Consider the following 23,741-nt stretch of genomic DNA (forward strand, 5'->3'; position numbering starts at 1 on the left):
GAGAGAGACAGAGAGAGAGAGACAGAGAGAGAGAGAGAGAGAGAGAGAGAGAGAGAGAGAGAGAGAGAGAGAGAGAGAGAGAGAGAGAGAGAGATTCTGTCTTCTGGAAGAGTAAATAATCCAAAAGTGACTTTTTTTTTTCCCCACAAGATCACTGTCAAAGAACAAAATTTCATCCTTCTTAGTGGTTAGGAAATTGGACCAGATATTTGTTGTAAATCATAAAACAAATCATCTGTTGTAAATCTATGATTTATTGTAAATCATAGTTAATAGATCTATAAGAGACCTTAGAATCTGAGTTGTCAATTTCCCTGAATTTATAGTTGCAATAACTAAGACCAAGAGGGATTTAAGGGTTAAAGCCAAGTTAATACAGTTGGTGACAAAGTTGATGACAGAACTCATTCTTTTCCCCTGACTAGTAGTCAAATGTTGTTTCCTCTATACCGAACTACGAGATAAGACTATGACAAAGGAGGGGAAAAGAAAGATAGATGCCATGACGTGCCTTTGAACAATGCCTAGCTCTTACTGTGTCGTTCTTCTCATTCAAGGACTTCCATGATCCACCAGCAGGCTTCCAGCCAGTCACATAAGTGTATTATTCATAATTGTTCTGTCCACTGCTCTAGCCTTTTCATCTCACCAGTTGAAGTTCATGATCCGCTTAAATTTCTGCTTCTTTAGCCTTTTCTCAGTTCCCAGCTGTTTTGGTGGTTGTTATCCAATTAAGATTCTAACCTAATAATTTATAAACATTCAACTCAAGTCAATAAATATTTATTAAGGACTAGTTGTGTGCATTGGGGAATGGCTTGTCTATGAGACTGCTTTACTCTCAAGTTTGCCTAGAGCACAGGATGCATAAAGACAAATAGTTGGGGAAAGACTGGAAAATTAAGTTGGAGTGAGATCATGGAAGTCATTCATGCCAAGGAATTTCAACTTTATCTAGCAGGAAGTGAGGAACCTTCTGAGCAGGGGACTGACATGATGAAATCTATGCTTAGGATCTAAGATTATAAATTTAGAATTAGAAAGGACCTTAGAGGCCATGAGTCTAAACCCCTCATTTTACAGATGAGGAAACTGAGGCACAGCATTAAACAGCTAATGAGTGTCTGAGGCAGAATTCAAACTCAGGTTTTCCCTCCCTCCAAGTCCAATATTCTAACCCAAGTCACCCAGTTACCACTACACCATCCAGATGCTTAAAGAAGTTTGTTCAGGCTTCAGATATGTAGAGTAGATTGGAGAAGAAACCAATTCAATGGCTAAAGGACTAGTCCAAGTAAGAAGTTAATGAGATTATAATAAAATTATAAAGACAAACTTTGAAAGAGTAACAATTCCGATCAATGAAATAATCAATCATAATTCCAGAACAATGATGATAAAGTATGCTCCCCCTCTGTTGGTAGAGAGGTAATGATTCAGCATGCAGGATAAGACAGATATTTTTGGACATGGCCAAAGAGGGAATCTGTTTTGCTTGACTATGAATATTTGTTATAAGGGCTTCTTTTTTCTTTTTTCTCTTCTAGTGTGAAGAGGTGGGAGGAAGAGAAAATAAATGCTTGTTAATACAAAAAAAAAAAAGGTGAAATGGAAGTTACATGAAGATAAATAAATAATTCAATGTAAAAAAAAAAGTGATGACTGCTCAAATCAAGGTGAGAGCAGAAAGGAGAGGATGAGTCTCAGGGTGTCCCAAAAGTCTGAGGGCAGTTTTAAGTTCTTAAATCATACAAGCTTTAAGTTAGACCCTGCCAATCCTCACACAACAGGTTTTACCTTAGCCATTTGTAGTACTTTGTAACCAAGTCTCCTGACACATCCAAAAGAGGGCAAGGATTTCCTTGGCTTCATTATTTTTCTTACCTTCCAAACTCCAATGATGTCTCTCTTTTCCAAATTTGCTATTCTCTACAGCCTGAGCCACAGCTTCTTTTAGTTGCTGTTCTGACACCTGGAAAATATCAGCTTACTTTGTGAACTTGCCTTGGGAGCTACAAGAGAACTGAGAACCTAAGTGTTACCTCATACCAAGACAGGGGTTACTGTATTAGTCTCTTACTGGCCTTACTGCCTGTTTTCTCTCCCCTTCCATCCATCCATCTTGACAAAGTAATCTTTTGAAAGCACTATTTCATACATATCACCTAAACACACACACATACGAACACACAAACACACACACACACACACACACACCCCTTTAAAAACTCCAATAACTTCCTCTTGTCTATAAGATAAATTGTGAAATTCTTAAACCTGCCATCCAAGGCCCACAAACTGTCCCCATTTTTTTCCCGTTACCCTACATAAACCCTCTGTTCTTGTTAGATTGGTCTGTCTCTAGAACACAGATATCCATGTGTATACCTTTACTTTTGCTCATGCTTTTTCCCCTAGGATCCCTCACCTTAAAACTCACCTTTCCTTCAAACCTCAGATCAACTAATGCCCCCGAGGATAAAATCCTAGAGCTTTTGTGTTAAGTAAAACTGTGGAGGCCCTCTAAATTTTAAATTTAAGATTGTAGAGATCCTCTAAATCCTAAAAATGAGAAAAGGGAGACCCAAAGAGACTGTTCCTCTCTGGTCCGGGGGTCACACGGCTAATTAATGTTTGGACTGAGATAAGAACCCAGGTGTCTTCAATTCCATGTGCCTGACTGCTTAAGCCTTCCAAGGTCATAGAATTAGAATCAAACCATTTTAGAGCTAGGTGGGATCCTGGGAGAGGCTTCTTCTCTTTACCTGTAGCACTTATTATCAGAATCTCTAGGTTGGCACTTGCCCACGTGACATTATATTGTAATGATTCATTCCCTTGTGTATAGGTCCTACCTTCCCAGCCAAGTTTTACCAATGAGGGGAGGGGACACATTTGTTCTGTGGCTTTTAGCAAGCAGTAGACCCATGAGAGGATGTTTGTTGATAATGGAGTATGTTCTTAAAATTGTTGATAGCATGGCGCAAGAGCTAGAGTGCCATGCTCTGAGTCAAGAAGACATGAGTTTGTACGCTTACTAGTTGTATGACTGTGATCGAGTCATGTTACATCTCTAAACCTCACTTTCCTCGTATGTAAAGTGAGGGCATCAAGCTAGATAATCTCTATCGGCCCTTCTAGATCTAAATCCTTTGAGTGTTCCAGAAAGTTAGGGAAAAGCCAGGTAGCAAGTTGGTAAACTTTTTTGGTAACCTGATATCTTCTCTGAAACTATCCTAAAATATTCCCTTAATGAAAGATGACTCTGGGATGTAAATACCTACATCACAGTTACAAACCACAAATGAAAATCATAGCAACAAAGAAAAACATCTAGCAAATTAAGTAGGATCTACTTTACTATTGGAATCTGACCTGGATATTCTGTAGAAATCTTAAAATTGGCATATCTAAAACTGAACTCATTATTTTCTTCCCAAACCCTCCCCTCTTCCACCACCAACCTCCCAGTCATCCATGTTTACAAGCTAAGTGTCATCCTCATCTCCTCACCCTCTCTCACCCACCGTATCCAATCTGTTGCCAAGTCCTGTTACTGTTACCTCCATAATACCCTTTCTACTCTGACACTGCCACTTCTCTGCTGCAAGCTCTCATCACCTCATGCCTGGACTGTTGGAAACAGACCTCTAGTTGGTCTCCCTGACTCGAATTTTTCCCCCCTCTATTCAATCTTCTATTCAGCCGTCAAATTGATCTTCCTAAAGCGTAAATCTGATATCATTTCTCTGACCACTCCCCAACCCCCAACATCCACATATATCATTCAACCAACCCTAGTGGCTCTATATCACCTCCAGGATCAAATGTAAAATCCTCTGGCACCCAAAGTGCTTCATAACCTGCCCCCCTCCTAATTTTCCAAACTTCTTATACATTACTTCCTTCTACATACTCTCTGATCTAGTGACACTTCCATCAGAGCTGTTCCTCCCATCTCCCAACTCCGGATATTTTCATTGGTCAATATTCCCTCACGTTTGGAACTCTCTCCCACCTCATCTCTACCTTGCGGACTCCATGGCTTCCTTCAAGTTTCTGATAAAATCCCATCCTCTACAAGAAGTCTTTTTGGAACCCACATAATGCTAATGCCTCCCCACTGAGGTTATCTCCAATCTATTCTGTCTCTGCCTTGCTTGTACACATTTGTTTCTGTGTCGCCTCCCTCATTAGATTGTGAGCCCCCTGAAAGCAGGGACCAAATTTACTTTTCTTTAATCCCTTATCACAGTACCTTCATAACAATAAAGGCTTGTTTTGATTTGACTGGAATCTTCTATTATCTAATCTAAGGTAATTATTTAAATAAGATATTCTGTTTTCTTTATTTATCGGCATACTGAGAATGTACCGAATTGTGTTTAAAATCCATAAATAGAGCTAAGAACATTGCATTTCACAGTAGGGACCCAGACTCAAGCAATGCTAAAACCTATCATCCAGAAACAAAATCGAACTTCCCCTAATAATGATCCTTCACAACAGTGCCATCTATCAGTCCTCTGTTCTTGTTTGCCGTGGGTTTTAGTTACTATGTGAAGATTATTGTGCATATGCTGAATTTTCTTACAGTAAAATTTTCCAGGAACATCTTTATTTCTATAAGATTTGACTTCCAGGTTTGGTCCTAGGTGATTGAACTAGGTGAGAGAGGCGGAAATACTTGAGGCGTTACCTGGGGATCAGGGTGTCTGCTGATAATCACTGGGACTGCTCCAGGATCACAGTGGCTTAGAATGGCATACACTTCATTGAGTGTCATGTTTTGAACTGAGATCTCATTAATTTCTATGATTTCATCACCACATCTGCAAAGTAAGCATCAACAAGAGGTCCATGATTCCAGTGACATAATTCAAAGCAAAATGACATCCAGACCTTCAAGGCTTGGTTACGTTAGGCCTATGACTACTTGTTCAAGAAGGATTGGGCTGATTTCCGATGCAGCTAGAGATTAAGTCGGTCCTTGGACTTCCTTTCCCCCGCTGAAACTTAACACAAAAACAGGGAAAAGGAGTAGTTTCCTCAGGCACAGCATTCAACACACCCCATAAAATGAAGCTCTCATCAGAACTTCTTTGTATGGGATATAAATTATATTATAATTGCAGGACAAAGGGAAAATAAGAGGAAAAAAAAAACACTTTCCCCTCCCCTTGCTGTGTGAAAGAGTGAGGGTCAAGGGGATGTGAAGAAAGACTGGCAAAGGAAATAATGAACTACTGCTCAAGTAAACAGCTTCAATATACATATTGATACTCCCTCTGATACCTCAACCTCCCAGTTCCTCAAAATAGCCATTTCCCATAACCTTCTCCTTCACTTCACCTCAGCAACACCCAGAGATAATCATGACTTTGATCTTTCCATCACCTACAAGTGAATCACTTCCATGTTCATGAACTCTGTGAAACTCCCTTATCTGATCACGCGTTGTTGTTTCTTCTCCTGCCTTGCAACTCCAAACTCTATTCTTTGTCTTCACCATGGCATTCAATTCCTTAGAGACTCCCATACATGCATAAGAAGATATTTTCTGGTCACTTTCATCCTGATGCTATCTGATTAAATGTCTTTGTCTGACCTGAATAGGTACTCTGCTTGCCTGGTAAAAATAAGCATATCACCAGAGGTTCATGAGCTTATGGTTTTGAGTGGGCATTGACACACTTTTGTAACGGGCCCAGGTGAAAGAATCATGCAAATAATAATGATAACTTGAATTTCTATAGCATTTTACAATTTCCAAAGGACTTTTGCATTTGATCTTTACAAACTTAATAAGGTAGGCAAGAGCAGGTACTGGTATTAACATTTTTTTTTCATAGAGAAATGGGCTCAGATAGTTAATTGGTTTTGCTCACAGTAATCCAGTTAGAAAGTAGCCTGAAATACAGCTTGATAAATACTGACAGACAAGATGACTTTGTATTTGGCCAGTACAGTGACTGGGACATAGTAGGATTTAATGAATTTTGACTAGTTGGTTACTGACTTGTCACATCAGATTTTTGTAAATGCCTCAAAAATATGTTTAAAGTTTTTTTTTAAAAGTATGAATATCTGACATTTTCTCTGTACAACTTATTTATTTAGAAAACCCTTAATAAAATTAATAGTACAAAAGTTATTTTTACCCTAGCTCCCAATCACTACAAAGCCAGAATAAAGTAGAAATTTAGAAACTTTTACTTTAAAGTCTATTCCTTCCGTTTTCAACTTCTTAAAAAAAAGATAAATAAATATATAAATATGAGTCCTAAGTACAACATAGAAAACCTCTTTTTAAATCACCCAGTTAACTCAGATACCACCCACTATCACCACAATTCTTCCTCAAATCCATAAGATCCTTCATAATCTTACTTTATTATTTCATGAATTTTTGCCACCTTTGTTCTTTCGAGAAATAAATATAATATCATACCTGAGGCGTCCATCTAAATGTGCCACTGATCCTGGAGAAAGAGTGTGAATAAATATTCCAGAGATGCACTGGAAGTAAGGGATACTACACAGGCCAATTCCCAAGCCTACACCAGCCTCTGGAAATGAAAATGTGGAATATTAATGATAAATTAACCAAATATTGGATTACATTTGGTACAGCATATAGTAGAAACATACTTACGGTTATAAAGATTTTATAGTCCAATTCTAACACTAGACGGCCTTTGACTAGATCAGTGGTTCTTCAACTATAGTCTGGGTTCCCTTTGGGATCCCCAAGACTCTTTTAGAGGTTCCACAAGGTTAAAACTATTTTAATAATAATAGCTTTAATTTATAATACAGTAAATATAGACATAATCCACAGAAACAAAAGCTCTTTGGTTGGTGGAAGGGAGAATCCTTATTAATTTTCAAGAGTATAAAGGGGTCTTAAGGCCAAAATGTTTGAGAACTGCTGGACTAGATTATGTGGAGCAATATGTTTTTAAGAATATGGATAGCCAATAAACTCACTCTGAGAATTGTAAATGTCCCCGTTGATTTCTACCATTTGCATAGCCTAATTGTATTATTCATTTATTTATTCCATTGTTTATTCATTTAATAGTACCTGGAACATTGTATGTACTTAATAAATATTCTATTCTATCTATCTCTATTCTATTCTAGCTACCTGTCTCCCTGTCTATATACTATATATCTATCAATAAACATTAATTATCTTTCTCTCCATCAGCAAAGCTCTGTGTTATGCTTTGTGAAGGTTAAAAAGATGAATTGGACATTATCTCTGCCCTTAAGAATCTTCTAATCTAGAAATGGAAATAAGAAAGTAATGTTTCATGAGAGAAGTATCAAGGGTAATACTAAGGAGTGGCTTAGACAAGGAAGAGGTTGCTTCTGACTGATGAAGCCAGGGAAGACTTCTAGAGAAGATGTCCTTTGTGCTGATGTATGTATGTATGTATGTATGTATGTATGTATGTATGTATGCATGTATGTATGTATGTATGCATGCATGTATGCATGCATGTGTATGTACACGTGTGCTTATGTGTGCACACACATACATAATTAAATTTTAAATTTTCATGCATTATTTTTACATGTTTATATGCACATACATATGTAGATACACGTATACATAGGTTCACTTACATATGCTATATTACTATATATTACTATAGAGAGAAGATGCCCTGTGTGCTGATGTATGTGTGTACATACACATATACACATATATGTATATGTGTATATGTGTGTATATAATTAAATTATAATTTTCATTTATTCTATTTACATATTTTATTGCACACATATTAAATATACATATACATAGATTCACATACATGCTACTATAGAGAGAAGATGCCCTGTGTGCTGATGTATGTGTGTATACATACACACACGTACATATATGCATATATGTACATAATTAAATTTTAATTTTTCATTTATTACATTTACATATTTTATATACACACATATTGTGTGTGTGTGTATATATATACATACATACATATATATATACACACACATATACATAGATTCACATACATGTTACTATAGAGAGAAGATGCCCTTTGTGCTGAGCTCTCTCTGTTTCTGTCTCTGTGAGAGAGAGCTCAGCACAAGGACCATTTTCTCTCTATAGCAACATGAATAACAAAATGCATGAATAGCATTACTAGAATTCAGATCTCTGGAGGCTGGGAGAGCCACATTGATATCTATGTCTGGACTTGAAGATGTTTATCATTGGTCAAGCACAGCAACAGAAAGTTTCTGCCTACAGAGGTGCTGAAAGCGGGAAGGGGAGACCTGAGTGACAGTGAAATAAAGTCAGTCTATAGCTTGTGTTTTTCTATTTTTACTATGCTTTCTCCAAATAAAAAGCTGAAATGTCTCTGAAAGTCAGTGATCCAGTGATACAGGAAGTAGACTGGGGTTTGGTAAAGAGAAGCATGAAAGACAGTGTCCCTCAGAGCAAAGCCAGGAGTTGATACCTTTCTTTAAAGAAACTTCCATTATGATCCTATCATTGGGCTTGGCAGTGTTGGCTGAGAAGGATGAGTTTTCCAGACCAAAAGAACTATTTTCCTTGGTGATGCAGGTACTTGAACTCAGCGAACGGCACAGTTGAGGAGAAAGGTAGTTAGACCCTGAATGGGGAGCACTCAAGCTGGTCCTGACTGTGAGAGTGAGAAGCCCTCTTTTGGCTTGCTATAAAAAGAAAATAAGATATTACAAAATATTACAAAAACTCAGGAATTCAAAGTAATTAGAAGAGTTCTTTACCTGACACTGAAAAGTCTGAATCATGTGAGGTATAGATACTTCATCCTACCACTACCTATCAAAATCTTTTCCATCCTTCAAGACTTATTACAGAGTGGTCCAGGTCAAATATCATCTCCTCAAAGCCTTCTCTAATTCTTCTCAGAAAGAAGTAATACCACTCTCCTCTACTCACCTGTAGAAATCAGTTCCCATTTTTTTGGGGGGGCTTAGCATGGCATTATATTTACAAGTCATCTTCTCTAGGAGAATGTCATTTCTCTGAGGACAGGGCTCTATCTGGTTCATCTTTGTAATCCCAGTGCCTTGCTCAACACTCAAAACCTATTTGTTGAATTGTTTAATTCATGTAGGAAAAATAATTTGAACAAGATGGTTGCATAGTAGCAACTTTTATAAGACCTGCTTTAATGAATATGTAAAACTGATAATGTAATAAGCATATGAATTGCTTATTTACAAATAAGTGCTTCTAAAGTTCTTGAAAACTTTTAGATTATTAAGTAATTTGCATATTTACCCCCACAATCTTGCTTAATACTGTTAGTTTTCTCAGCAGTCTTATTTTAAAGCAAAATTAATCTTTGACTAAACTCTTAGTTTAACCATTGGTAAATACTAGGTTGGTGGAAGCTGAATGAATGAGATTTCACTGTTGTGCTCTGTGTGTGTGTGTGTGTGTGTGTGTGTGTGTGTGTGTGTGTGTGTGCTTTAATCCACATCTAGGAAACTAGACACTATTGCATTCCAAAGAAGCCATGCAATAAGATAGGGTCACCTTGAATTTCTGCAAAGCATCATTATGTGTTAATCCATCCATTGATTCTCCATTAAGTTCCAGAATCTCATCCCCTATTTGGATAAAGGGAAATTGAAGAAAATTATTATCTAATCCAAAAACTTTAGAATTCACGAGATATATATGGGGATATAATGGTAGTATTGTATCTGAAAATCTATTCTCACTTATAAAGTCATTAGACTACTTTGGACAAGCATATATACTAAATGATTTATAATTTTGAACTTGTATTCAAGATGCTGAAAATTCCTGATAAATGAGGATCATACAATTATATCTTTTGCTTATTTTGGACTACGTGACAATCCATCCAGATTCAGCCCAATCAAAAAAAAAGATGGGCAAGTTACACTTCACAGGTATGACATAGGACAGCATAACAGAACACTAAACTAGGAGTCAGAAGACTTTGATTCTGTTCTAACTCTACCACTTATAGTACTAGCTATGGAATGTTGTAAAGGAGAAGGGATACACATACATGAAGCACCTACTATGTGCCAGGCACTGTGCTATGTGCTTTATGAATATTGTCTCATTTTATCCGAGTCAATTAATCTCTCTTAGCCTCAATTTCCTCATCTGTAAAGATGCAATGATAGTTCCTGGCCTGCTGGCTTCTGAGGGGTATTATGAGGAGCAAATTAGATCATGGATGTGAAAGTACTTTGTAAATTATAAAACATTACAATAATGTAAGAGGTTGTTAGGGGCAGCTAGGGGACATAGTGTATAGAGTTCTGGTCTTGGAGTCAGGAGGACCTGAGTTCAAATCCAGCCCCAGACATTTGACACTTACTAGCTGTGTGACTTTGGGCAAGTCACTTAACACTGATTGCCTCACCAAAAATTTAAAAAAAGAAAAGTGACAAATTTTGGGGCAGCTAGGTGGCATAGTGGATAGAGCACCAGCCCTGAAGTCAGGAGGACCTGAGTTCAAATCTGGCCTCAAACTAAACACTTGACACTTACTAGCTGTGTGACCCTGGGCAAGCCACTTAACCCCAATTGCCTTAAAAAAAAAAAAGAGGTTGCTGATATCATTACTTTAGAGAGGAGTATTGAAAAATGAAAATATTTAAACATTATTGAATTTTTATTGAAACAGATAGCACTGGTGCTCCAGAACACTGTCTGGTCTTATTCTAATCTAGTTCTAGTGTATTCTAGAATATTGTTTATTTCTGATAAGAATAAAGGAAATTAAGTTTTCTGTACATGGTGATGGGAATATTAAGTATTTTAACTCACTGAACATTCCTTTATTTTTTTCAGCAAGGAACTCTAAGAATAAAATATGATGCAGATTGGTATAAATTTTTCCCCAGAGAAATGTAATAAAATTAACAATGTAAATAAAACCACCCCATAATCTGTATTGAAAGCAACAACAAATTCTCTAAATTATGACCACTTGGGAAAATATGGATATGTGTGTGGCTGGGTTCTTCCAACATAAAGTTAGGTCTCATCTTATGAACAGACCATGTTCCAAAGGTTTATTTTGTATTTGGGTGGTTGGAAATCCAAATATATTTTTCCATAGAAACAATCTTATAAATAGCAGTTAGATTCCCAGGCCAACCCACAAAAGCCAACGTCACTTGTAATATGGCTAAAATTATGTATATTCAAAATGAAAATTGGTGAATATAACCGAAATCTATGGAATCACTTTTTTCTTTGAAATACGATCCAATATATTTAAATGTAGGGGGGTATACACTGGAACATCCTGACAAGGCCCTCCTGAATTCCTGTGGGTACGTTCTTAATCAGGTATTAAATTCCCTTTACAAGGCTAGTTCTTGAATAAGATACAAAGTCATCTCGTCCTTCTTCCCCCTCATTCCCAATTCCCTTGACTCTTTAATGACAAACTTATTGAGGATAATTGATTGGTGACCATCTGATACACCTGAGCTCCATCCTTGAGGCTTAGCTTGCTAAGGGAAAACAGAGATATAAGGGATGCTACACTCAGAGACTCAGACTCAGAGTGGAATCCTGCAAACTTCTGAGTCTTCTGTGAAGAATGATGCAATCCCAAAGATGGCATAGGTAGAAGCAATGATAGATAATGAGGAGCTATTAGGCCAAGATAGCACTCAAGGCAGTAACAATGGAATGTCAGTGGAGCACTCATGAAGGAATTTCAGAATTAAGTGTAAGCTACAGCAAGAAGAAATGAAGGACTGTCACAGTGTGAAGAAGTAAACCTCTTCAAAGGTATTGGGAGTGATGTGGCCTACGTAAGTCCCAAAGAAAGATGGCTTATCACGGGGGAGGGTGACTAGACTCTAGCAGAGTCAAGAGCTTTTCCACTGCAAGACAGTCTCTCCTTATAGGGTAGTGCTCTGAATCTGAAGGCTTGTATAGGTCTCTAGGCTTACCAGAGGAGTACATTCCTTAACTCTCTATCAAACCAAAATACTTTCACTTTTTTCTTTTTTTGGGGGGGGGTGGAGGAGAAGGAGGGAGTACTCAACTCCGGAATAAAGATAGGTCCCTCAGAGAGGTGTAAGCTCTCTGAAAAGGAAGGGATTTGTCTTGACTGTGTAAAAGTCCTTTACATTTTATTTGGTTATTTGTTGTCTCTATATATGCCTGAGTAATAATGCCTGAACTTTATTCAATGATTGGCTAGCCTGCTTGCTAATATGAGAACTGGAGGGTTCATTACCTATTCTGTAGATACATAGACATGCACCAAATTCTGATAATCTTAGGGGAAATACGTGGAGACATCAGTCAAAAAGAGACATTTGTAATAAGCTCCAAGGTAGACTGTGACCTGGGTAAACATATAAAAGTGTATTTGAATGGACCAATGATATCATTAGCATAGAAATTCCTGAATGAGGAAACTCCTTGTACCAGTACAGGATATTGGCTTCCCTTCAATTTATCTTCTTAAAGAGTTGGGTGGATCTAAGAGCTTAAGTGAGTTGCCTAGAGTTACACAGCCAGTATGTGTCAATGGCTGGACTTGAATCCAAGCTTTTCTTGTCTTTAAGGATAGCTCTTCACCTACTATGCCATATTGCCTTATATATAACATACAGAAGCAGCTTTCAAATAGATACGATCTCTTTGTGATTGGCCTCATTCCAATTCCTTGCCCATGTACAACAGTTGGGAGCTTGCACTAGGCAATGCCCATTCCCCAATACCTCAGACAAATCTCTGGACCCCATTCCTAGAAATCAGAGAGGAAGGGAACGAAAAAACTTAACCTCAAAAATGGAGAGAGACTTTGAATGGAGGAAGATGGCTAAGCAGCATTCAACCTGAGAAAGGACCCTTGATTCCCACCACTGGTCCTGGAGAACCAATGTGCTACTGTACGCCATAAGGAAAATAGAGATGAGGAGGTTAGAGGTCATGGGGAATATGATTAAGTCCCAATGAACATCTAGCCTTTTTATGTAAAGAACACAAATATATAAGAGATATACCAGAAGCAAAGAGGGTGACAATATCATTAGTAGGACATTTTAGGGAAGATAGAAGGGAGAACAGGAGGGAGGCAGCAGTAATCAGGGGAAGTGGAGTGATGGGGCCGGGGAACATAGAGATGAATAGAAAGGGTGAATTTCTTCATCATTCCTAGTGAGACCTCTGTTCCTACCCAAGGGATATATATGCAAGATTGTCACATGTCAGCGAGCAGTGGTTTATACAGATCTCATAATCAATTGGGCAGCTCACATGTAGAATTCCAAGCTGAAATATGTCCCTTTTGCTTACCCTATACTTATATTTTATGATAAATACTATTCTTAGTCTGAAGAATTTAAATAGATCTTGAACATCAAGTCTCTCCATTGGCCTAATGCCTGCTGTTTTTTTTTAAATCTCCAAAATTTTTCTTGACATAGATAGTTATTGGAAAAAATCCTACCTTCTTGTAGCCTTCCATCAGCAGCAGCTGCTCCCCCAGCAAAGATTGTCTTGACATAGATACCAATAGGGCCATAGATGCTGTCCTTTCCACCAACAATACTAAAGCCCAATCCCTAAAGAAAGGAAGGAGAAGGGCTGTGTTTATCATTTGTGTTATGTCAGCAGAAGCACAGATTCTTAAGAATTGGAAGTGCCTTTTGTGGTCATCCACTCCAACATTAGACCTGAATATGAGTCCTCTCTGCAAAACTCCCAACAAATCATCATCTACTTTGTGCTTGAATATTTCCAATTAAGCCCACTACCTCCCAAGGCAGTCCTTTGAATTTTTTTTGAAAGCCCTGATTGTTAGGAAGTTTTTTATTCACTTGAAACCTAACTCTACCTCTTTACAAATTTTAGCCATGGCTTGTGTGTCTACACTCTGGGACCAAGAAAAAGAAGTCTATTACCTCTTTCCTCAAATACTTAATGGAAGCTAATATGTCCCCCTTAAACTAATTAAAGGGGTGTGGCCTCAAGGCCACAGGTTCCCCACCCCTGAACTAGAGGGTGTATGTGTGTATGCACATGCATATTTGTGTACTCATCTGGCTTAACAGAAGAAAATAAAATATATTTTCATATTTTGCAGGTGAGGAAATTGAAGCTCAGGGAGTTTCTCTGTTCAGTCATCCTCTAAGTAAGCATCAGGGCTGGGGTTTGAACATTGGACTTTATATTCCAAAACTAGTATTCTTTCCAGAATACAAAATTATCTTTCAGAAACTTAAATGTATTTAAAAAAAAAGCTTTTCAATTATTTAATTTCTTTATGTATGTAGCCAGTCAATAAACATTTACTAAGCACTTACTCTGTACCAGATGCTGTGATAAGTGCAGGGGGTACATAGAAAGCCAAAAGACAACCCATGTTCTCAATATATAATATATACATAATATGTCTATGCGTATAATAAATCATAAACCAAAGTTATAAGCTCCAATCCTCTCTGAAGTTGAGGTAAAGCTCATTTAGTCCTCAGGAAAGATGTGGCTTGGCTTCATTCATAGAAAAGATTTTTTGTTGTTGTTGCTGTTGTTATTTTAAAAATGTGACCAGCATGAAAACACAACCCTTTCTGAAACTATAATGCAAAGCATGTATATGGTCGTTATTATTACAATGACCGATTTATTGAACAATTTTTAATGAAAAATGACCTTTCAAACAATACACACACACAATTTTAATTATGATGTGCTTTCTCATGGAGGCAGTGTGGCAAGAGAAAGTAGCAATGAAGTAGATGTCATGAGAATTAGGTTCTAATCTTTGCTCTGGCCCCTGCAGGCTATATGACTAGGCAATTCACTTTACCTCTGTAGACATTAGTATCCTCAATTGTAAAAATAAATTCAATTCAATAAACATTTATTAAGCACCTACTATGTACCAGGCATGGTGATAAGTGCTGGGAATACAAAAAAAAAAAGGAAAAGGCAGTCCCTGCCCTCAAGGAGCTTACGATATAATGAGGAGGGCAGCATGCAAACAGATACATACAAAGCAGGCTATATACAGAATAAATAGAAATAGTTAACAGAGGGAAGACACTGGAATTAAGAGGGGTTAGGGAACTTGGGAGAATGATTGGCGAGATGATGTTTATGATTTCATGACTACATAAAATATCCCAATGCCTTCTTTGCCCACTGTGACATTAGACAAGTAAAAAACTTCTACTCCCTTAGTTTTTTGCCATTTAAGGTTGGAACCAGTGTTACTGAAGTAAGTTTTAGATAAATTTTTTTTCACAATACTCTTTCATCCTCTGTTTTCAGTACTTGGTAAAGTGGTAAAATAATAAAGCTCCTCAAAACAATCCTTCTGAAGGAGTTGGAATAATGCATCTTAACACACACACACACACACACACACACTCATCAAGGCTTGGGCAAGGGAGAATGGCAGATGCTGTTTAGGTGCCAAGTTGGTAGGGTAGAGAAGAGTCTTGTATTCACTCAGCAATGACATGGATTCTGTGAAAAACTTCAAGTGTCACTTACCCTTCTCCCTCTAACCAATAGAAACTCCATTTAAGCTTCTCTCTCTCTCTCTCTCTCTCTCTCTCTCTCTCTCTCTCTCTCTGTATCTCTCTGCCTCTGTGTCTCTCTCTGTCTCTCTGTCTCTCTCTCCTGCTCTCTTCCCTCTTCCCATCCCCCTACCCCAATCCCACACCCACACTCCCACACTCCCACACTCCCACACTCCCTATCTATCCTTCAAGCTCTTTATAAACTGGCTTTTAGCTTTATCAGTCACTTATACATTATGTAAGTATGAATGAACTGACCAGATCACTTCCCCGAAATTAGGTTTTAAAAGGGGAATGGGAAGAGATTTCAAGAGCAATGTCAATCAATTAATAATCATTCATTAAATGCCTACTATGTTCTAAGCACTGTGCTAGGTGCTGAGTGCGAAAAGACACAAAATGAAAAGGTTGCTTCTTACAAGGAGTTTACATTCCATGGAGGGACAACATGTAAATCTGAGTATATATAGTATAAATACAAATAAATAAAAAGACATTTTGGGAAGGAGGACTCTAGTGCTTGGGAAGACTGGGATTCTATAAGGCAGAGGTGATGAGAAAGGGCATTCCAGGGATAATGTAGAGCCACTGCAAAGGCATTGATGGGGATAGGAGATAATGGCTGTGTGTGGCTCTGTGTGAGGAACAAAGAGAAGGCCAACTTAGCTGACTCCAAAAAGGGCAGGAAGAGGGCAAATGTATAATGAGGCTAGAAAGTAGCAGAAAAAGGCTTTAAAAGCTAAACAGAAGAATTTATACTTTATCCTAGAGGCAACAGGAAACAAATATAGTTTATTCAGTAGAAAAATAACATGACCACATCTGGACTTAAGGGAAATCCCTTTGGAAGATGTGTGGGGGATGGAGGAAAGATAAGGTAGGCTAGAGACAGGGAGATCATTTAGAGGCTACCACAGTGGTCCATGCAAGAGGTGATGAGGATCTGAACTACAGTTGTAGTTATGTGAGGAATTAGAAGGAGAGATGTTTTAGAGGTTGAACCAGAAAGGTTTGGCAACTAATTGGCCTCATGGCCTAAGGGTGAGTGAAAGTTAAGGTTGGATAGACTAAAGCCGAAGTTTCCCCAGTGAGCTCAGTTGCATGATTTCCTCCAGCTCCATTCAGCAATAAGTGAGTAGCAATGGAGGAATTAGAAGGTAAGCGATCCAGAGCCAGGAATGAGTGGAAACAACAAGGTAGCAAGGGAGATTTGGAAGTAGAGGATAGTATGAAATTGAACTGGTTAACTATGTACCTGATGGATGGAAGGGTCAGCATTAAAGAACTGAAGGGAAAATTGTGCAGAAAGACCATGACCTGGTGGACCAAGAAAACAAAACAAACAAAACCCCCAAATGTTTCCTTCTTCATAAATTTCTAAGAACTAAACCTCAGAAACCATCTCTAGTACAGAGGCGCTGACGTGAATTTATCAGTTTCTCATTACCAATCCCTATTTACAGTCTACCCAAGTCACCCAAGGTCTGGCCTTGGGGAAAAATATAGAAACATAGAAATTAAGAACAAGGAGAGACTTTGGAGCTCATCTAGCCCATATAATTTTTTTTTCTCCTACTAGCAAATATCCATTTCTTACCTTGGCCTGGCCTTCATCAACACAATGTTAGAGATGACAGAAGCCTGCAAACCAGCTGGTGGCTGTGTTAGCTGGGCTGTGCTAAGTGACCGAGAAGGTCTTGAAATTGCCTGCAAACAAAAATGGAGGATAAATAGGAGTTCATCAACTCGGGTGAACAGAGCATAAGGCCCGTTCAAATTAGTGAAAGACTTGAGTTATAGGTGATTATGATAGTGAGGGTGATGGTGATTTTACCTTGTAGTACATATACATACCATACTGCCTTCAAAAAATTTAAGTTATTGATTCAAGATATTGAAGGCTTTAATATAGGATCAGAGTACACCTTGGGCTAAAGTACACCTTGGGCTCTGATAGGTGAGTTTTTGCCTTATTTTGCCCAGAACCAAACCTATATGTCATTCCCATCCATTTCCAAAGCATGTCAGGTACACTCTAGCCATTGTCATCCTCTTCTAACTGGAATTTTGGGTTCTGATCCTGGGAACCCATGTTCTGACAGGTAAAAGCTTTTGCCTTGTCTGGCCTGGTACTACACCTCCACATCATTTCCCAGCCATTTTCAAATTATGATGCGGTGAAAATTTCCTCTTTTCTTCCGCCATCTTTCTGGCTCCTGGTTAAGTGTTTTGTTCCACCATTAGAATATAAGCTCCTTGAAGGCAGGAACTATCTTGCTTTCTTGTATTTATTTCATGATGTAATATAGTGTCTGGTACATAGTAAATACTTAATAAGTGTTTTAGCATTCATTCATCTAGAGCTGTAAGAGCCCTCAAATACCATCTGGTCTAATCCCATCATTTAGGATTAGTCTATCTCTATGTATATTCATTTCTATTTATATACATACACACATGTGTAGATATAGATTTGTTTGCTTACAGAAGTATAGACACAGGCTGTCCCGGAAGTCTTAGGGTACACACATATAAACATACAGCTATACGTAAATAGTAAATCCTTTCCCACTTGGTGGTATTCAAATAGTAGCCTTTTTTTTCTTGGTACCCAATGCCACACCCCACTCCCTCTTACAGTGCTTAGCGTGGGACTTGGCACAGAACAAGTGTTTCATCAATGCTTGTTGATTGATGATGAGATTATGTGTCTGATTCCTTAAATCCACCGAGCTGAATTTATAGAGTCTTATCACTGGAAAGTTGTTCTGGACCGGATCCAGTCTTTATCCCTATTCAAGGCTCTCTATAATCTAGCTCCAGTGTTTCAGCTTTATCTAACATAATCCCTCTTCATGTGTTCTACATTCTAGTCAAACTGAAAACAGAATACCCTGTTATGATGACCTTTCCAATCTATATAGCTTTACTCCCTGTACTCTGTACCATGAATGTTCTCCTCTGCCCAATTTACATGTACTGATTCCTTTCTTCCTTCCATGTTTTCCATGAAGGCTTCTCAGATTTGCTTCCCCAACCTGCTGACAATACATCTGAATGGGACCTTTCCCCTCTTAACTATTAGATTGTAAACTCCATTACAGCAATGTTGGAGTTCTATCTATTTTTGTATCCCCAGGTATGGTGTCTTGTACACAGTAGACACGTAAAAAAGTGATTGCTGAATTGAATAAATATTCAAAATTTGATTTCTGTGCAATTGGTGCCCTGAAATTTTTACAGGTTATGATTTGCATGGACCACATTCCATTATAGGGGATTGAAGTTACTAAAATAAGTCATAGAATATATCAAGAAAGCTTTAAAACAAAGCCATAAAGCAATTTACTTGTGATACCATTACAATATAATTTCTATTTTTTATTTCAATATGGCTAACTTATTTTTTTTACTTTTTTATTGCTGTATTTTTTTTTACATTACAATTATTTACAGTTTGCTCCCACTTAGTAAGAGTATAATAAAAGAAAACAGTTAAGGAAATCCATCTGGTTCTCTATTAAAAAAAAAAAACTAGCGCAAATGCACAGGGGAAAAATGGGAAAAAAAAGAAAAACAAATTTCATCTAACAAATATGCATAGTCAAGCAAAATATATTCCCTCAACAGCTGTATACAAATACTATCTATCTATCTATCTATCTATCTATCTATCTATCTATCTATCTATCTACATCTTTCATATGTCTTCTTCCATCATCTCTTTGTAATGGAAAGCCTCTTGCATTCTCAGTTCATCATGGATGTTTATTGTATTACAGATCATAGTTCTTATAGCTTTCAAAGTTGTTTTGTTTGTCAGGGTTGTCATTGTATAAATTGTTTTCTTAGTTCTGCTCATTTCAGTCTTCATCAATTTATAAAATTGTTCATTTTTGTGACCTTGATCTTATTGTACAAACTGTCCTTTTGGTTCTATTTACTTCATCCTGAATCAGTTCATATAGATTTTCCATGTCTTTTTAAAATAGTTTGAAATTATTGATTTTCCCATTTCTTATAGCACAATAGTATCCCATCACATTCATATGCCACAACTTACTCATTCAGTTCTCAATTGATACGCATCCCCTTAGTTTCCAGTTTTTTTGCTTTTATGGAAAGAATTGCTATAAATATTTTAGTGTATGAAGGACTTTCTCTTCTTTTTATCTATTTTAGATATAGGATTAGCAGTGCTAAGGGTCAAAAGCCACACTTTTTAGTAAATGTTTGTGTATAATTTCAAATTGCTTTTCAGATTGATTATGCCCATTCACAGGTCCACCAACAGTGCATCAATGTACCTGTTTTCCCACAGCCGCTCCATCATTTGTCATTTCCCTTTTTTTTTTTTTGTCATCTTTGCCACTCTGATGGCTATGAGGTAAAATCTCAGACTTACTTTAATTTGAATTTTACTACTCAGTAGCATTTTAAGGCATATTCATATGGTTATTAATAGTCTGGGCTTCTTTCCTTGCAAACTATCTGTTCATAACCTTAGACCATTTATTAATTGGGGGAATGTCTTTTTTTTTCATAAATTTGAACCAATTTCTTATGTATCTTGGAAGTGAGACTTTTCTCAGAGAAACTTGCTTTAAAGGTTTGGGTTTTTTCTTGTTTCCCTTTTAATGTTATTTATTGAATTTGTACAGAAATTTTTAGTTTTATGCAATCAAAAGTATCCATTCTGTCTTCTGTGATCTTCTCTGTCCCTTGTTTGGTCATGAATTTTTCTCCTATTGATAGATCTGATAAGTAATTTTTATCATGTTTCTCTAATGTGTTTATGATTTGCTTTTAATTTCTAGATGACGTACCCATTTGATGTTTGTCTTTGTATAAGGTGTGAGGTATTGGTCTAAATTTAATTTCTTCCATACTGCTGAAAATTGTCCCAAAAGTTTTTTTTGTCAATTTCTACTGATATATACTAATAAAAAAATGAGTACACAATTAATTTCAAGAGGAAACATGTCACAGTGGAAAGAGAGAATAAGAAGAGGTGTCAGGAAACTTAGCTCTGCTAACTATGTAACTTTGCATAAGTCATTTAGCTTCATTGAACCTCAATTGTTTCACCTGTGAAATCAGACTAATAATGATTGCTTTGCCTCCACCACAGTGTTACTGTGGTTATTAAATGAGAAAATGTAGGTAAAAGCCCTTTGAAAGCTGTAAGGCTTAAGCAATGATGATCATTAGTGCCCCAAACTGAGAAGAAAATGAGGTGACTATAAAGCTTTTAAGTCATACTTGAGCTCAGTTCCAAATTTGTAGATATTTACTTATGTAAGTGAGCAGAACTGATACCTACAACAAGGTGCGGAGGGGCCCTTGCTGGGGTTCAGCTTCTGCATATCCTGGGTTAGTGGGCAATGATGTAGATAAGTGAGATGCAGCAAGCGCATAGCAAGAGTTGTCTGCTGTTATCATAGGCAGTAGATAGTCAAATGGTGCTGTCCCTACGACTCCAAGCCCATTACCAAGGGAAGGATGCCACTCTCAGCCAGGCAGAAGCCAAAAGCAGCTAATCTGAAGGTTTGATTTTCCACAAATCTGAAAGCCTTGATAGCATGTGTTATGAATTTTGCTCACTTGATTTAAAATGGTTTAACTTTTAGTTTCACAAGTTCTTTTTAAAAGTTCATCTGGTGGGGCAGCTAGGTAGCAAAGTGGATAGAGCTCCAGCCTTGGAGTCAGGAGGACCTGAGTTCAAATCTGGCCTCAGACATATAACACTTACTAGCTGTGTGACTCTGGGCAAGTCACTTAACCCCAATCGCCTCACCAAAAATAAATAAATAAATAAATTCATCTGTCATTCAAAGAATCACAGAATGTCAGAGCAAGTAAGAGTTCCAACAGTGCAATAAAAGAAGCATTTATTAAGCACCTACTAAGTGAAGAACATTGTATGATGGGGGAGGGGTGTCAATGCTGTGGTAAAGTAGTCTGTATATACTAGTCTGGTAGAGTGATATGATATCAACAGATCACTTTGGGGAGGGAAAGATCACCATGATAGCATTACGTGACAAGTACATTGTTGTTGACTCATTTTTTAGTCATGTCTAACTCTTCATATCCCCATTTAGGGTTTTCTTGGCAAAGATACTGGAGTGATTTCCCTGATAAGTACAATAGAGGATTAAAAAAAGCAAAAATGCATTATGATGGGAAAGGTTGCTGCTAACTGACGAATCATCAAAGAAGACTTCCGGGGAGGGGAGGTATTTGAGCTGGGCTTTAAAAAATAGGTACGAATTCAACAGCCAGAAGGAAGGACAGAGGACCTTCTACTTATATTGGACAATCTAAGGAAGGACACAAAGGCAGGAGTGGTCATAGAGCTGACTACGTTTACCGCTAGAGGGTGCAGTGAGTAGAGCATTGGGTCTGTAATCATGGAAACCTGAGTTCAGCTCCAACCTCAGACACTTACTAACTGAGTCAGTCAATAAAAATCTATTAATTACCTACTATGTGCCGGGCACGGAGTATAAAAAGAGTCATTAAACCTCTTCTGGCTTCAGTTTCTTCAGTTTTAAAATCAGAATCATAATAGCACCTACCTCCTAGGCTTGCTGTAAAGATTGAATGAGATAATATTTATAAAGTGCTTAGCACAGTGCCTGGCATACCATAGGCATTTAATTAAGGCACGTTCCTTTCCCCTTCCTTTCCACCGATTGAATGAAAGAAGGGATGTAATATATGCAAAAAAAAAATAAGCTGGAAAGGGAGACATACTGTGGGTGTAGATGGCCTCTGACCCTTAATGGGAAAGCACAGTTTCATCAGCCCACAGCTGTGACTTTGGCAGGGATGATGAAGAAAACTCCATTGAACAAGACTACTGGGGTCCTGTGTACCTGAACTCAGGATTTCATCAGGTGGGCATGGACTGGGAAGGAGATAGGTGCCATATGAGAAGGAAGAGGAAGTACAGATGTAGAAGAAGTGTAAAGAAGCCATTAGAGTGAATGGATCACAAATGTTTCAGCCTGGTGGAGAAAGAACAGTGAGAAACAGCTGGGTTGGCTATGGCATCAATCAATCATAAAGCAGTTATTAAGCACCTGCTATATGCCAAGTACTGTGCTAAACTCTGGGAATTCAAGTACAAAGAATGAAACAATCCCTACCCACAAAGAGCTCCCATTCTGGTGCATGTTTCCAGAGACATGGCAAGATTGAAGCCAGCCCCAAGGGGATCAGCATCACTCTAAACTGCTTTCCTGACACCCAAGGGAAAGAAATTGAAGGGGCAATCAGCATCACCCACTAGAGTTTTTCACCAGTGTCATGAATCTGAACTGACTCTGTCTTCTCCCATTAAGTTGGGGAAGCAGAGGGAATGAGGGGACATTTGATTATCATTCACCTGGAGGTGAGCAGTACAGAGACACTTTACAGTCAGATCTTATTGTTTCTACCTCCACATTTCACCTACGTCCCCTTTTCTCCACTAACACAGTCAACACCTTAGTTCAAGGCCTCTTTACCTTTTCCTGGACTTTTGTAGGAATTTCCTAATTGATCTCCCCACCTCAAGTTTCTCCCCATTCCAGCCTCCCTTCACACAGATGACAAAGTAATTTTCCCAAAGTATTAGACTGAATGTATAGCCCTCCCCTCCCTCTACCAGCTCCAGACACACTCAATAAATTCCAATGCTTCAGAGAAAACTGATGGATGTATAGAAAATTTATGCGTATACATACACATATGTTGTGTGTGTGTGTGTGTGTGTATGTGTGTATTTGTGTCTCATGGTAGCCATCTCTAGGGTGGGGGGAAGGAAGAAAAAAAAAGAAATCTGCATGATAACTTTGTTGTATATTTGAAGGGAATAAAAAGTTGTACATGGTAGATTTGCAGTTTTTTGTGCAAACATCTTTTTTATTGTACTGTGTTATGGAGATGCTTTTGTTCCATGATTTGAAAATGAAATACATTTTTTAAAAATTCCAATGGCTTCTATTGCTTCCAGAATCAGCTCTAAACTCCTGTATTTGGCATTCACAAACTGGCTCCATCCTACCTTTGTTATCATATGATTCCCTTCAAAACACTCTGCAAGCGGGCCTCTTCTCTGTCCTTTACATATGGCATTCCCTCCCTCATATCTATTCTTTTTCTCTGGCTGTTCTTCATGCCTCCCTCATCAT

The 23,741-nt window shown here is 37.8% G+C and overlaps 1 protein-coding gene across 1 annotated transcript in view; it reads right to left on the reverse strand.

Moving 5' to 3' along the window:
* IL16 (interleukin 16) overlaps positions 1–23,741 on the reverse strand; it is a 164,242-nt gene that overhangs the window by 29,826 nt on the left and 110,675 nt on the right. The window contains exons 5-12 of the mRNA XM_078151619.1: positions 17,165–17,268; positions 14,839–14,845; positions 13,482–13,596; positions 9,554–9,627; positions 8,484–8,700; positions 6,452–6,569; positions 4,700–4,832; positions 1,885–1,972 (exon numbers count right to left, since the gene is read on the reverse strand). Of these exons, the coding sequence (XP_078007745.1) occupies positions 1,885–1,972; positions 4,700–4,832; positions 6,452–6,569; positions 8,484–8,700; positions 9,554–9,627; positions 13,482–13,596; positions 14,839–14,845; positions 17,165–17,268 (856 nt within the window). The remainder of the gene's footprint in view (positions 1–1,884; positions 1,973–4,699; positions 4,833–6,451; positions 6,570–8,483; positions 8,701–9,553; positions 9,628–13,481; positions 13,597–14,838; positions 14,846–17,164; positions 17,269–23,741) is intronic.

Source organism: Phascolarctos cinereus, unplaced genomic scaffold (genome assembly GCF_003287225.1).
Source record: "Phascolarctos cinereus isolate Bilbo 61053 unplaced genomic scaffold, phaCin_HiC Scaffold_3;HRSCAF=262, whole genome shotgun sequence".
Taxonomy (NCBI): Eukaryota; Metazoa; Chordata; class Mammalia; order Diprotodontia; family Phascolarctidae; genus Phascolarctos; species Phascolarctos cinereus.